At 52.4% G+C, this 14,092-nt stretch overlaps 1 protein-coding gene across 2 annotated transcripts in view; it reads right to left on the bottom strand.

Annotated features, from left to right (window-relative positions):
• The window catches only part of CRTAC1 (cartilage acidic protein 1), a 165,384-nt gene that overhangs the window by 27,101 nt on the left and 124,191 nt on the right, over positions 1 to 14,092 (bottom strand). For both annotated transcript variants that reach the window (XM_033186631.1, XM_033186641.1), the window contains exons 7-11: positions 12,584 to 12,729; positions 9,529 to 9,665; positions 5,671 to 5,753; positions 4,653 to 4,753; positions 4,013 to 4,181 (exon numbers count right to left, since the gene is read on the bottom strand). In XM_033186631.1, the coding sequence (XP_033042522.1) occupies positions 4,013 to 4,181; positions 4,653 to 4,753; positions 5,671 to 5,753; positions 9,529 to 9,665; positions 12,584 to 12,729 (636 nt within the window). The remainder of the gene's footprint in view (positions 1 to 4,012; positions 4,182 to 4,652; positions 4,754 to 5,670; positions 5,754 to 9,528; positions 9,666 to 12,583; positions 12,730 to 14,092) is intronic.

Below are 14,092 nucleotides of genomic sequence, written 5' to 3'. Positions count from 1 at the left end.
CTCGCCTGTGTCCTCCCATGGCCACGGGGCCAGTGTGGCGGTGTCCAGATCTGCCTCTCATGAGAGTCCTGTGTCCATCTGCCTTCTGCCCACTGCCAGCCTGGAGGGCAGGGGGCATTTCTTATCTGCCTCTTTCCCCATGTCTCTGCCTCTCCTGGTCTTCCACAGGCCCATCTCTGTCTTTCTGTCTCCCCCTGTTCTCTCTCTTCCCAGTCCTTCCCTCCATCTGGCCTTCTCTACTGGCGCCCTCGCTCCTGCTTCGTTGCCAGCTCCCCCATCAGTCAGGAAGAGCAGTGCTGAGCTCCACTCATAAGAGATCCAGAGGGGCCTTGGAGCTGCAGGGATGGAACTGCCCGCCTCTCACTGTGTCCCTGGCGGCTGGGTTGGCCATCTGCTGAGGCGCCTCATGACCCAAGGGGCCTGTCCCTAGAGCAGCCTGCCTTCCAGTGCCGCTGAGAATGGATCCTGTCAATAGAGAGGGGAGTCTGCCAGGAGGCCCCTTAGAGCATTTTGAGCCAGAGGTCAGACCAAGAACAAACCCCAGGGCTTTGCAAAATAGCAAGGACTGGCACTAGGCGGAGGTCCCAATGAGATGCAGTGTGCATAATACTGAGTGTGCGGAGCAGGTGCCCAGAAGGGACTATTGAGCCCCCTTCTCCCCATCATATGACCTGGCCAGTTAAGAAAGCAATCTATTCTCCTGGCAGGGCAGATTCTGGCCAGAGAAGGGACCAAGTGAGGTCCCTAATACATCTCTTAAAATAGCAGAGGCAGCCCCTGAGATGTAGGGAAGGAGAATTTCAGCCCCCATCCTGCCCTTGCCATTGATTTACAAGGTAAGCCTCAATGTCCTTACTGGCACAATGGAGTAGGGGAGTTGATTTCCAACCAGAAGCCTGGATAAACAGCCACCTATGATACCACGGCGGTCACCTTGCCGCTTGTCTGGCGGCACAAAGCAGCTACTAGAGGTGTTAAGTCACAGTCAGGAACTCAGACCGTGGCGTCGGGAGGTGGGATCCAAATCTAGCTCTCCTTACTCTGTGGAGGTGTGGTTTGGGGCAAGTTACTTGACCTCAGTCTCAGTTTTCTGACCTGTAAAATGTGGGTTATGATACCTGATTCTTCAAGCTGTGAAAATCAAATGAAGTGACAGGCAAACCACTCAGCCCAGTGCCTGGCACATACTAATTGCTTGATAAGTGTTGGCTACTGCTACTTTGCAAGACAGTACTGTGTATTTAAAAGGTGTCTTGTGCCTTTAGGGCCAGCTTAGCACATAGCTGCCTTAGGAGTGATAAACACTCCAACCTCAGGCTGACTTATCCAGGGTGAAATAGCCCAAGAAAACGATCATATAACCAGGCCCTGGGTCCCCTAAATATTTATTGCTTATTTTTCAGACTACACATAAATATTATGTGTTCCCTATAAAAACTGGAGCGGGCCGGCCGCGGTGGCTCAAGCCTGTAATCCCAGCACTTTGGGAGGCCGAGATGGGCGGATCACGAGGTCAGGAGATCGAGACCATCCTGGCTAACACAGTGAAACCTCGTCTCTACTAAAAATACAAAAAGCTAGCCAGGCAAGGTGGCGGGCGCCTGTAGTCCCAGCTACTCGGGAGGCTGAGGCAGGAGAATGGCGTGAACCCGGGAGGCAGAGCTTGCAGTGAGCTGAGATCCTGCCACTGTACTCCAGCCTGGGCGACAGAGCCAGACTCCGTCTCAAAAAAAAAAAAAAAAACTGGAGCGCACACACACAACAAAACATATGGAAGAAAATAAAAACCACACGCTCAAGGAAGCCTGGGTTTGAATCCCAGTGCTGCCATATAGTATCATGTGACCTTGGCAGGTTTCTTAAGTGTTCTGATCTTCAGTTTTCCCATGTGTAACATGGGGATAATATTGCTCATCTCACAAGGTAGTCATGAGGATTAAATGAAGTAATAAGAGTGAAGTGCTTGGCACTGTGTCTGGAATAAGTGAGAGTTACTATATTAATCCAGCCACTCAGACAGAATCACTGTTCTCACTTTTTGCATTTCCTTTCAGTTTTTTTCCTGCACCTATGATGTGTGTATAATATTAACATTTGTATTCAGTAGTTTGAGACCATAGTGCCTATTCCTTTTATATTAAAATGGTACATCTCATGAGGTGCGAACACCTGGGGAAGGTGTCTGATTTTGAACCTAGGAATGTTTGACTCCAGCACTTTCTGAACCACTGTGTTTCAGTGAAGACACTCCGGGCTCCTCTACTCCTACTGGTGTTTCTCAATGTTTTTTCCATCATTGTAATCCCCTCACCCTGCCAGAAGACTCTTTAGACTTTTTCCCCAATTTCCCCCATACATTCATTTTAAAATGTTGTATTTTAAAATAATTATAGATTCACAGGAAGTTGCAAAGATAGTACAGAAAGCGCCTCTGTGCCCTTCACCCAGTTTCACCCAATGGTTGCAGGTTCCCTACCCAGGGATCCGCCAGAGGCACCACAAAGATCCCCTCGGGCTGCCCTTGATGATAGTCACACCCACTCCTCTCCCTTCTGTCATCTCTAAGTCCTGCCAACCACCAATCTCTTTTCCGCTGTATAATTTCGTCATTTTGAGAATGTTATGTAAACAAAAATCTACCATACGTGACCTTTGCAGATGAGCCTTTTCTCCCCTTTTCTCACTCACCATAGTGCCCCAGTGATCTACTGAGTTTTTGCACGTATCAATAGTTTATTCTTCTCATAGCTGAGTAATATTCCATGGAAGGGCTGTATCACAGTCGCTCGAACTATTAACACCTAGGTTGTTTCTAGTTCCAGGCTATTAATATAAAGATACTATGAACAGATGTAAAGATGTTTGTGTGGATATAAGTTTTTATTAGTCTGAGATAAGTGGCTTGGGATATGATAGCTGGGTCATAGAGTAGCAGTTGTTTGCTTAGGTTTGTTTTGTTTTCTTAAAATAAACTGCCAAAAGATTTTCCAGAGTAACTGTACCATTTTACATTTTCACCAGGGATGTAGGAGAGATCCAGTTTCTCTGATTTCTAGAAGCTACCTGGATCCTTGCCAGCATTTGGTATTGTTGCTATTTTAAATTTTTGTTCTAATAGGTGTGTAGTGATAGTTCCATTAATGCCACCGATATACTGTATATCTGTTTATGTGCTATATGCTTGGTGATGCTTTTTTATTTTTTGAGACAGAGTCTCACTCACTCCAGCCTAGGCTGGAGTGCAGTGGTGCAATCACAGCTCACTGCAGCCTCTACCTCCCTGGGCTCAGGTGATCCTCCCACCTCAGTCTCCCAGGTAGCTGGAACTACAGGCATGCGCCACCATGCCTGGCTATTGTTTTTTTTTTTGTACTTTTGGTAGAGATGAGGTTTCGCCATGTTGCCCAGGCTGGTCTCCAACTCCTGAGCCCAAGGGATCCACCTGCCTCAGCCTCCCAAAGTATTAGGATTATAGGCATGAGCCACTGCACCTGGCCCCTGATGCTTTTACATATTTAAAAAAAAAAAAAAGATAGATTTTGTCATCCCCTTTCCCCTGCCAAGAACCCACTCTCTCCCCTTTGGGGTGACTTCACTCCCACTGAGAATGCATGGTTTCCCAAGCCTTCTGTTCAAGACTGAACCAGCTCCCAAGAGGCTAGGGAAACAGCTGGCTTGGACACGTTTGGTGCAGCCCAGCATTTGAACAAGTCTACAGCCTTGAACAAATGGAGGATTAGACACTCTGACCCCAAGGTGAACTAATTCCACGGAGGCACTGGGGTGGGGACTCCTGCAAGCGAGATGCATGAAAATCTAACCAGCACTTCCCACTTGCCTCCTCTTGAGCTCAGGCTCATCTCAGAGCAGGGTTTGTCCCCAGTAGCTGGTGTCCACCATGGCTGTCACAGTAGAGCGGTGCCCAAGGATGCTCGGGCTGTGAGTCCCTGAATCAGTCAGCATCCCGCTGTCCTGACAACAGCTCACCATCCCCCACCGGACCCCTACTCACCCAGGCCAAAGTGTGCCACAGGCTCCATCTCGCACAGGTAGCCTGAACCCCCGTCAATGATCCTCAGGTGGGCCCCGCTCTTCTTGGTGTAGAGCACGACCTTAGCCCCCCTGGCAAAGGCCCCAAACCGGGTGCGTGGCACCACTCGCAGCCAGTTGTTGTTGAAGCCCTGCAGGGAGAGTGAGAGGTAGACACCTGGTGGGCGTCAGCGTGGTGGGTGGGAAGAGCAGGGAGCCAGGGAGGATGGGAGGGGGAGAGGGAGAAGAAGGAGGAAGAGAGGAAAGCGGGCAGAGGAAAAAGAGAGGAAGAGGAAGCCCGGCGAGAAAAATGAATGAGGCAAAGACAGATTGGCTGAATGAAGGAGAGGCACTGCAGATAGAGGAGACAAAAGCCAAGGGACTCAGGGCACAGTGTTTGGCAGAGAAACGACAGTGGAAGGCAGAGAGGCAAGGGCTTCTCCCAAGGCAGCCCTTCCTGAGCTTCCTGGTGCTGCTGGGATGTACCTCCCTCCTCCAGGGCCCAGGGCTTCCATTACCCGCCATGCTGGCCAAGCCAGCACCCCAGTGCCTTGCCCTCACCAACCTAAGGTACCCAAGAGCACACAGGGCTGGGATCTGTGGCTCCTGAGGTCTGAGCGCACCTGATTGCCCCGGAAGACGGACAGCGGCTGAGCCATGGACTCTCCATGGGACAAGATGAGGTCCAGCATCCCGTCTCCGTCGAAGTCGGTCACCACACCCCCTACAAACAATGCAGATTTCACTTCTGGCCACCATCCAGGAGACCCACAGAGGAGAGATGTTCCCAACCAAGTGCAGTATCCACAGCCCTGGGTACGGGCATCAGAGAAAGCGCAGCACCAGGGCAGGAAGGCTGGGGCTCGGCACCCATCTCCTATCCTTCCTAACAGCCGACTCATGATAGGACTCATGGGACAGATATTTCCTTCCTTCCCCCGGTCTTTGCATGGACACAGTGCATGCAAATTACTCAGACCACATAGGCTTCTTTCTGGTCTTTCTATTATGGTTTGAATAATACATGCCTGTTGTATTTGCATAGATTTTTCTGTCAATTTATCAAGTGTTTGCATATACACAGGCTCCTTTTGGTTGTCATTACAACCCAAAGAGGTGAAGAGGACAGGTATAATTATCCCCATTTTATGAATGTGGAGAACAAGACCCAAAAGGTAAAACCACTTTTCCAAGATCACAAAGTGAGGCAATGTCAGAGCTGGGTTCTGGGACTCCTGGCCCAGGGCTCTGTCTGACAAGCTGAGTGCAAAGAGGGGAGGGGTCAGATGGCAAGATCCTCTGCCTGAGAGCAGAAGGGGCTCACTCCTCTCCTTTCCGTCCCCATCTGGCAAGGTATGGCTAGAGAAGCTCCTGCCCACAGACCCACAGATTCTCATTCCCCCGCCCCCATCAACCTGGGATTGGGGGAGTGGACCATCCTCTCCTCTGTTTCCTGCCTAGCCATCCCCAGGGTTCCCTCATCTCCACTCTCTCCCCTGCCCTTGAGTCTCAGCCCTCAGTGTGGCAGGGACAGGAGGGACTCTGCCGTGGGACTGGCTGCCCCATCCCTCCTGCCCTCGTCCCGGGGTATGAACAGTGCTAAGGGGGCACTGCAGGCCAGATCCCCCAGGTGCCCCTCACCTGTGCCCCGGCCCTCAGGCTCCAAGGCGTCCCCAGGATTGAGCTCCTCGATGAGGGGGTCTCCGTGCTCCCTACGGATGACGCTGCAGGAGAGGAAACAGGTTTGCTCTGGGAGGTCTCAGAGGCCCCTGGACCTGAAGACCCACCTGCTCCACTCTGTCCCCTGAACATCCCCAGGTCCCAATGTACATGGGCTGCCACCTGGCTGCCCATGGAGTCACTCTCTGCTCCCAGACCCTGCCTACACTCTGCCTGTTCCTTGCCTGGGTTTTAATTTATGTTGGTAAATATTGATTTTTCCTTCTCTGATGGATGAATTATAGGCAGACTGGGGAAGGGCAGTTGATGGATGAAGAAGGGGCAGGGACAGAACTTCCTTCAACCGACCTTCCTTGTCCTTCAAGTGGCCCCGGGTTTCCTAGTTCTGGATGCTACCCAGGGTTTAACCCCACTCAGTGCCACCTCCTCCATGCCCTCCTGGACCATCCTGCTGGAAGCAATCCCTTCTTTCTTCATGGGCTTCATCACTTTCTGCCTGTGTTACAGCTCTGTATGAATGCATCTGAGCTCCCCTGGTGGAATGTGAGCTCTTTGCAGGCCGGGACCTTGCATTATTCATCTTTGCATCTCTTGCAGCATCTAACACAGTGCTCGGCTCTCAGAAAGTTCCAAGCACATGTCTGCAGGATATAAAGGTGAATTCCAGAGGCAAAGAGAGGAAAGGGGTCCTTTTGGGTTGCAGTGGTTCTGTCTGTTTGGAACTCTGAATTTTGGCATTGTTTCAGAAACGTCTGCTAGGGAAGTCCTGCTCTTTCTCTACACTTAGCTGATGATGGCCATGAGCTTTCCTCTAGAATTGTTCTCACTTGGTGTATTCTCACAGCCTTGGGTGCTCTGCCGTAGATGTGTGGGGCAATGATGGGAAGGTAGGGTGTAAGGAAGAATTGGCATCGCACTTCCTACCACACTGCAGGTTGCCTGTGAGAAACACCAGAGAGCTGTGATACAGTCATAGGTTCAGGAGGGGGTTGGTGTCCCCTGAGCTGGAGCCTTTGGTGGCCGGGTGGCAGAGAGAGCTGGCAGATGCCCCATGAGGTGGGCTTGTGTGTTGGTGTGCATGGGTGTGATGCCCACAGTCTCTTTGACCATCTGTGTCCTGCAGCCTCTGCCACAGCTGTGCAGAGACACTTCTTGGTTCAGGTGACAACGCAGTTAAGGAGTCCTAAGGATAACACCCAGCAATTCCACTGCATTTCTGTGTTCTTTGAACACATTCTTAGGCAGCAACTATTGTGTACGGGGCCCTGTGTGAGGTATGGTGCACAGTAGAAAGGATGGAGCTCAGAGTCCGTGTTAACAGGAACCACCGTTCAGAGGGCTGAAGGCCCAGGGAGAGTGGGACGTGGGGAGTGCAGAGCTGGGAAAGCTCACCCGGATTCGGGCAATCAGGGAAGGTTCCCTAGAGGAAGGGTCAGCTAAGCTGAGACCACCATGGTGAGTGAACACATGTCGCTCAAATGAAGAGGGAGAATTGGGGGCTAGAGGGAGTTGGCAGCCTGAGGGTGAGGCTTGGCACAGCCCAGAACTGAAGGAAGCTTGCTGTGCCGGCTGCTTAGATGTAAACAGAGAAGTAGAAAGTGACGAGGCTGGAGATGGAGCCGGGCTATGTGGGTTGTGTCAAAGAGTTTGGACTTCATCCAAAGGCAATGGGGAGCTTCTAGAGGATCTTCGGTGGGAAAGGGGTGTGGCCAGACTTGCGTTTTCTCTGCAGGACTAGAGACAAGGAGAGCAGCTGGGGGAGGTGCAGGAATCTCCGTGGGAGACCAGGAGTGGTGTCATGGTGGAGAGTTAAGAGCAGATTGGAGACATGGCTAGATGCAAAAGGGGGTGACCCTGCACACGGCGGCTGGCCTAGGAGTGTCCCTGTTCATGCATTTTTGCCTCTGTGATTCTTTTTCTTTTTTCCTTCTTCTTTTTTTCTGTGTTGTGATTATTAAGAGGGCTCCCTTAAACTCTCATTAAGTGACTGTTTGGGTGATGAGTTCCCCGGATGCTGCAGGTATCATTAAAGGATGTAGACTCAAGCACACTGAGGCATTGTGTCCCCATAGAGTGCCTGGCATGTTCCTGGAGAGCACCAGGGCCAACGAGCCGACGATGCCTGCTCAGTGACAGGCGAAAAGCCCCTGTGGTGTGGGACAGTTGGGGGTTAAACTTCCAGAGCTGCCAGCTGAGTGCCAGTCCCAGCTGCAGCCCCTCTTGCTCTCCTCTCTGTTGTGTGTGCTCAGGACCCAGCCATCTGCCACGGGGACTTGGGGCACAGCCACGTACCTGGGAAGTGGCTTCTGCTGCTGCTGAGTGGAAGCAAACACACTAACCCATTGGGCAGCCACGTGGTGACTTGCTCTGTCCACTGACAGCTCTGGGCCAGCCTGCCTTGTCCTCCTTCCCAGCCCTGTCTCCCGGCTGCAGGGGATGCTGGGAGATGGGAAGCAGGCTGGATGGGCAGGAAGACCTAGGTTCTGGAGCCACAGAGACGGGGGCACTAGATTCCTCAGTGCCCAGTCCTCATCCTCCTGGCGAGTGACACTTTATTAGCCAGAGAAGGAAAGCAGTGTCTCTGTTAACTAGCAATTGATCTTCTGCAATTAATCTAGAAGTTGTGAATAAGCTTTTTGCAAGGCACCTAATTAGTAAATCTAGCGCCTTTGGGGGGTGATTACATCCAGTCAGGATTGATGCTTTGTTAATAATTATATTTTAAAACACGCTTAGTCACACTCTTGCCTTTTAGTATAAATAGTTGGACCCTCCCGGGAGATGGGGTAGGAGTCTTGGGGGGCCAAGCAGATGATCTGACACATGTTCTGGATCCAAGGCCCTGGCCCGCCTGCCTTTTCCCACCTGGTCCTGAGCCCTCTTGGAATGTTTTAGGCCAGGAACAGGGACATCTCAGGCCACATGCCTGCCCAGGACTCCACCTATCCAGGACTCATGGGGAGACCCTGAACTCAGTTCCCCAACAGTGGTTCTCAAACTTCAATGTGATGAGAATCACCTGGTGCCTACTGTACTTGTTAAAATACAGATTCCTGGGCCTCACCCCCTGAGATTCTAAATCAGGAGATGTGGGGCAGGTCCCAGGATTCTGTACTTTAAGCCCTCTGGGTGATTCTGATGCCAGTGGTCTCTGGATGTTCCCTTGGAGAAATATTGCCACAGCAAATCCAGCCCTTCCTCCCTAGACACACTGCTCAGAGGCCTGCACATTCCCTCCATTTCTGAGACCCTTTTCCTTGTCTACTAGGAACCTTTGTCATCCAGAATTTCCCAAAGGATGGTTTGCAGAACACCAATCTCAACAGAAAAATCTGTGAAAGAAGTGCCCTGTGATCAGGCCTATTTGGAATACTCCATCCATCTTTTGGAAAATTAAAATATTCATGGTCAAGTTAAAGGCACTGAGAAGTCCTGCAGTAAATAAACCTGTAATTACTTGGGACCTGTAGCCCCTTTTTGTGGTAGTGATTGGATCCTGTAGCCCCTTTTCGTGGTAGTGTGACTTTGTATCTTGTGGCACTTGGGTTTTGGGCATACTTTGGGCCACATTCCTCTTCCCTTTCCCTGCAATAGCAGAGGCCAGCTCCTTGACCAGGCTATGCCCTGCATTCCCACAGCCTCTTGCCCAGTCCTTGTCCTTCCCTCCTTTCTGTTTCTTCATCAGGGGACCTGCATTGACCTTGGCCTGACCACCTGGCCCTGGGAACCCTCCCCTTCTGATTCTTAAACCTTCTCCCTGACCGTTCCTCCCACCAGCTGTCAAGGGTGAAGGGCCACGAGCCAGGATGGAGCATCTACCGGAAGAGGCGGTTGGCTGCGGAGCTGCGGTAGGCGATGTTGTTGAAGAAGATCTCCAGCTCCTGGTCATTGTCAAAGTCAGCAGTAATGACTGTGCGGACAGGGGAGGGCATGGAGAACTTGGGCGAGGCGATGTCCTGGAGGAAACAAGGCTGGGGTCAGCGGCAGGAGAGTGGGCTCGGGCAGGAGGCCAGCTCTCCTCTATGGAGTGTGGGGGCAATTAAAAATAAGAGGCAGCCCAACCCAACAGCTCCTCTCCTGCCTCCTCAAAAGGACCTGGGGGCTGCCTTTAGGATCACACAGACCTCAGGCTGCTTGTACCAGAAGAAGGAGGGAAGAATAACAGTCGTGATAGACACCAGTGAAGCACTTAGCCGTTCCCTAGTCTGGATCTCACCTGTCCATCCCTCGAGGCAGTACAGACATCAGCGTTCCCATTTGGTGGGTGAGGTAATTGAGTTCTGGAGAAGGAGGGGGACTGCGATGTCACAGCTACTGAGTGGGGAGGCCAGGCCTTCTGATTCTGGATGCTGTGCCCTTTCTCCTAGGCATCCTTCCTCCTCCGTGCTGAGTCAGAAGCTGGGTGGGCCTGAAAATCTCTGTGCATCTAAATCCAGGCTCCACCACTGACTAGCTGTGTGATCTTAGGCAAGTTACTAACCCCCTCGGATCTCACCTTCCCCATCAGTAACGTGGGAATAATAATAGCTGCCTGGGTGGTGAGGATTGCATGTAAAATGCCTGGCACAGAGTGGGCATGAGACAGATCGCCGGCAGCTTGTCCTGCCTTACCTGCCACCCGCCTCAGGGAAGGTGAAAGAGGTTACCTGTAGCTGTGGATTTGGCTGCCTCTACTACCTTACGTTGTTTCTTGGGAGCCTTCTTATTTTTATTTTTTGAGACATTTGCTTTGAGGGGGTTGTGGTATCAGCTACACCTGTCCAGGACGAATGGGGAGACCCCAGGCCCAGGATAGCCCAGCTGGAACTCCAAAGTGCTGGGAGGGTCTTGGGGGACTAGGCTAAGGGTCCCAGGTGTGTTTTTGCCTCTGAAACAGAAGGAGAGCTGGGAAGGGCAACCTTCTATTTCTGAGTGTAATATCCTCATCGTAGGTGGGTTTTTCCCTTAAAGACCTTGGGGTCCTGTCCAAGTCCCAAGACCCACATGGAGAGGGCTGAGATACAAGTGGTGTCTCTAGGAGTCTCCTCTACCCCAGGCTTGGGCCTGCTCTTGGCCTCCTGCTGCAGGCCCTCTTTGGGGGCCACAGGGATGAGCAGGCTGGGTCAGCAGTCGAGCTGTCTGCTCTGGGGAGGCCAGGGAAGGAGGCTGTCTCCATCAGAGCAGTAATGAGGTTGAATAAGCCTGGCCAGCTGGTCAGGGTGGGTTGAGCTGGGCCTGAAGAGCCAGGGAGCAAAAAGACCTCAGGATCTCTAGCTATTATGATTCTATTGATCCTATAAAAATGGAAACCTCCCATAGCCCCCCTGGGGTTGCCCTATTCAATGCCTGAGCTTCCGAGATAATATATGGTAAGCTTAGCACAGTTCCTGACACATGGAAGACACTTGATAAATGGGGTATTTATTTATCATATTTTATTTAATTATTATTATTGCTCCTGAGAGCTCTGGGGAGGGACCATCGGCCGAGTTAACAGGGTTCCTCGCCCTCAGCGCACTGGCGTTTGGGGCTGGATAACTATTTGCTGTGGGGCTGCTCTATGCACTGCAGGGTGTTCAGCCCTATCCCTAGGCTCTGCATACTAGATGCCAGGAGCACTCCCTTCCCCAGCTGTGACAAACCCAAGTGTCCCGAGACATTGTTGAATGTCCTGGAGGGAGGGCAGCAAGATCATCCCTGTTGAGAAGCTGGGTGAGAACAAGAGCGGAATACAGATGGAAATCATCCAAGATCCCAGCAACAGCTGCTCTGGGTTCAGGGCATGCCTCCCCCCAACTCAGAGAGCCTGAGTCTCAAGCCTTAGCAGGGAGGGAGTGGCTGAGCCTGGGCCTCCCAAGGTGGCTGCCTACAGGGAAGGGACTTGGTAGGGGTGGCCTCTTCTTGGTCACACAGAAATGAGGTCCCTGGGGACTTCCCTGGGATCATCAAGCCTCAGGTAAATCCTGGAACTTTCCCGTTTCCTCAGGGTGTTTTGGCAGACCTAGGTACCTGCAGAACAGTCCTGGCTCCCTGAGATCAGCTTCAACCAGTCCATGCCCTCTGTTGCCAGTCCAGCTTCAACCATGCCCAGCTTCAACCAGTCCATGCCCTCTGTTGTCCTCCCTGAGAAAGTCCCAAACCCATGCCCCTCATGCCATCACTGTCACTAACAGCCCTTTTGAAGAATTCTTGGCTCAGGGAGGGGGCACAGAGAGGGCTCTGAGGCCACCTTGCCTGCCATCTGCTGTTTGTCTTTAGGGGCAGCTGTTGGGAACTCCGTGGCTTCAATCTTCCAATCTCTCCACCACTTTGCCCTTGGTCTGAACGTCAGTCTGAAAAGGTCTGAAAAGCTGAGGCTGGGCTTTTGTGGAGTATGCAGAGGACGCCATCCTGTATTCCCTGCACACTCCACAAACACTCACCCTGCTCTAGCTTCTGGATCCATTCCAGGAGCCATCAGGAAAAGTGGCCTGGATCCAAATAGTGCAGCCCACCTCCCAGGGCTCTAGCACCCCTCGGAGGCTGCTCTCCTGCCTCCCTCTGCTGACCTGGCTCTTCCTACTCTTGGCTCCAGAGCTCCTATAGCAGCCCAGCTGTAGTCCCTCATCCCCTAGTATAATCTTCCTTGTCACACCACCCCCACCCTGGGCCCTGAGAGCCCTGAACCCTGCTCATGCCAGCCTGCAGCCTGGTGACTGAGTGCAGTAGCAGGATCTCGGCTCACTGCAACCTCCACCTCCCGGGCTCAAGATTCTTGTGCCTCAGCTACTGGAGTAGCTGGGATTATAGGCATGCACCACCACATCTGGCTAATTTTTTGTGTTTTTAGTAGAGACAGGTTTTGGCCATGTTGGCTAGGCTGGTCTTGAATTCCAAGGGTGAGGCCCCTTCTTACCCGAAAGCGGACCTTCCCATGGGCACTCATCTGCAGATAGAGGCGGTGGGGGCCATTCCAGTTGCCATAGACGATGTCCACCTTGCCATCACGGTTGAAGTCAGCCAGGGCAACGCCTCGCCCATGCTGGTGGGGGTCGTCCACACCTGGGGAGGAGAGGCAGGAACTCTCAGGGCGGCATCCCCTGTACACTCCACAAACACCCTGCTCTAGCTCTGTGGCAAGCAACTAGGGAGGGTGGCTCTCACCTTATTCCCAGGAGGAGATACGGGAGACACAGCTGCAGTCTCAGAAGCTCTCTAGCTCTCTATAGCGGCAGGAGGTGGGACAGTCATGTGGTTCAAAAGAAGACCCAAGACTTGTGTTCAAGCTGTGTTTGGCCAGCATGCATATTATTTTTACCCTGTTTGGGGGCGGCATGAGTTGGGGGAGGGAGACTGGGGGAAATTCTGGAGGAACAAAGGCTCTTCCCAGCCACCCCTAACACTGCCACTGGAAGACATTAAGCTGATCATGCCACTCTTTTGCTTAGGCTGATCACTCCCTTCAATCCTCTTGGGCAAAGTTCTAATTCTTCTAATTCCTGCCTGGGGAGCACAGGGCTCTGCCTGACCATGGTCCTGTCCACCTTATCTGGTCTTGATCTGGTCCCACTCTCCCCATCTTTCCAGCTCCTGCGCCTTTTCTCAAGCTGGTTGCTCTACCTGGGATGCTCTCCCTCTAGCTCTAGGTTACCCAGCTCCTGATTATTCTCCTCTCAGCCACAATGTCACCTCCTGCAGGAAGCCCTCCCTGACCACCCATCTGAGACAGCTCATCTTGCCCACCCTGTCATTCTCCCTGACAGACAGCCTCCTAGTCTTCTCCTCCCACAGGCTGATCACAATGTGCAGTTATGTTCCTTTGTGGCTGACTTGTTAGGGTCTGGTTTTCCCACTAGTCCTGACATTCCATGAGGTCAGGACTCTCTTCTCAGTTCACTTGGGTACACGCAACGTCTATCTCAGGGCCTGTGGTTGCCTGTAGTTTTCAGTAAATACTTGCTGAATGAGTGCACAGACATAAATAACATGACAGAAGGCAAACCGGGGACGTGGGTGACAGCAGAGGAAATACTACAGCCACGACAGGGAAGCCCACAGCATGCCTGGCGAGATCTGGAAAGTGAAGCCTCTGTGCCCAATGCCAACTGCTTACACCATCCACTGAGTGGGTCCTGGGGGAGGACAGAGGGTGGCTTTGCCCAGAGCGATGGCCTGACCTCCTAGCTGCCCACTGGCCAGCGCATAGCTGAGAGACGAAGGTGAATGTGACTCTAAGCACCCACCCACGTTGACTCTCAGAGGATAAATAGCTGTAGGTCGTCAGGCTCTCTGGGATGGCAGGCCACAGGACAATGTAATAGGCTGTGGGGATCAGAGACCCCAGGACACAGGGAGCTCTTGCCAGAAGGCAGGGTGGGGCCTCCTGGGAACCCTGGAGGCTGAGTGTCCTCCTAGGGGAGGGAAG

This window comes from Trachypithecus francoisi, unplaced genomic scaffold, assembly GCF_009764315.1.
Source record: "Trachypithecus francoisi isolate TF-2019V2 unplaced genomic scaffold, Tfra_2.0 Contig01579, whole genome shotgun sequence".
NCBI classification, from domain to species: Eukaryota; Metazoa; Chordata; class Mammalia; order Primates; family Cercopithecidae; genus Trachypithecus; species Trachypithecus francoisi.
This window is presented reverse-complemented; position numbering and strand designations above follow the sequence as displayed.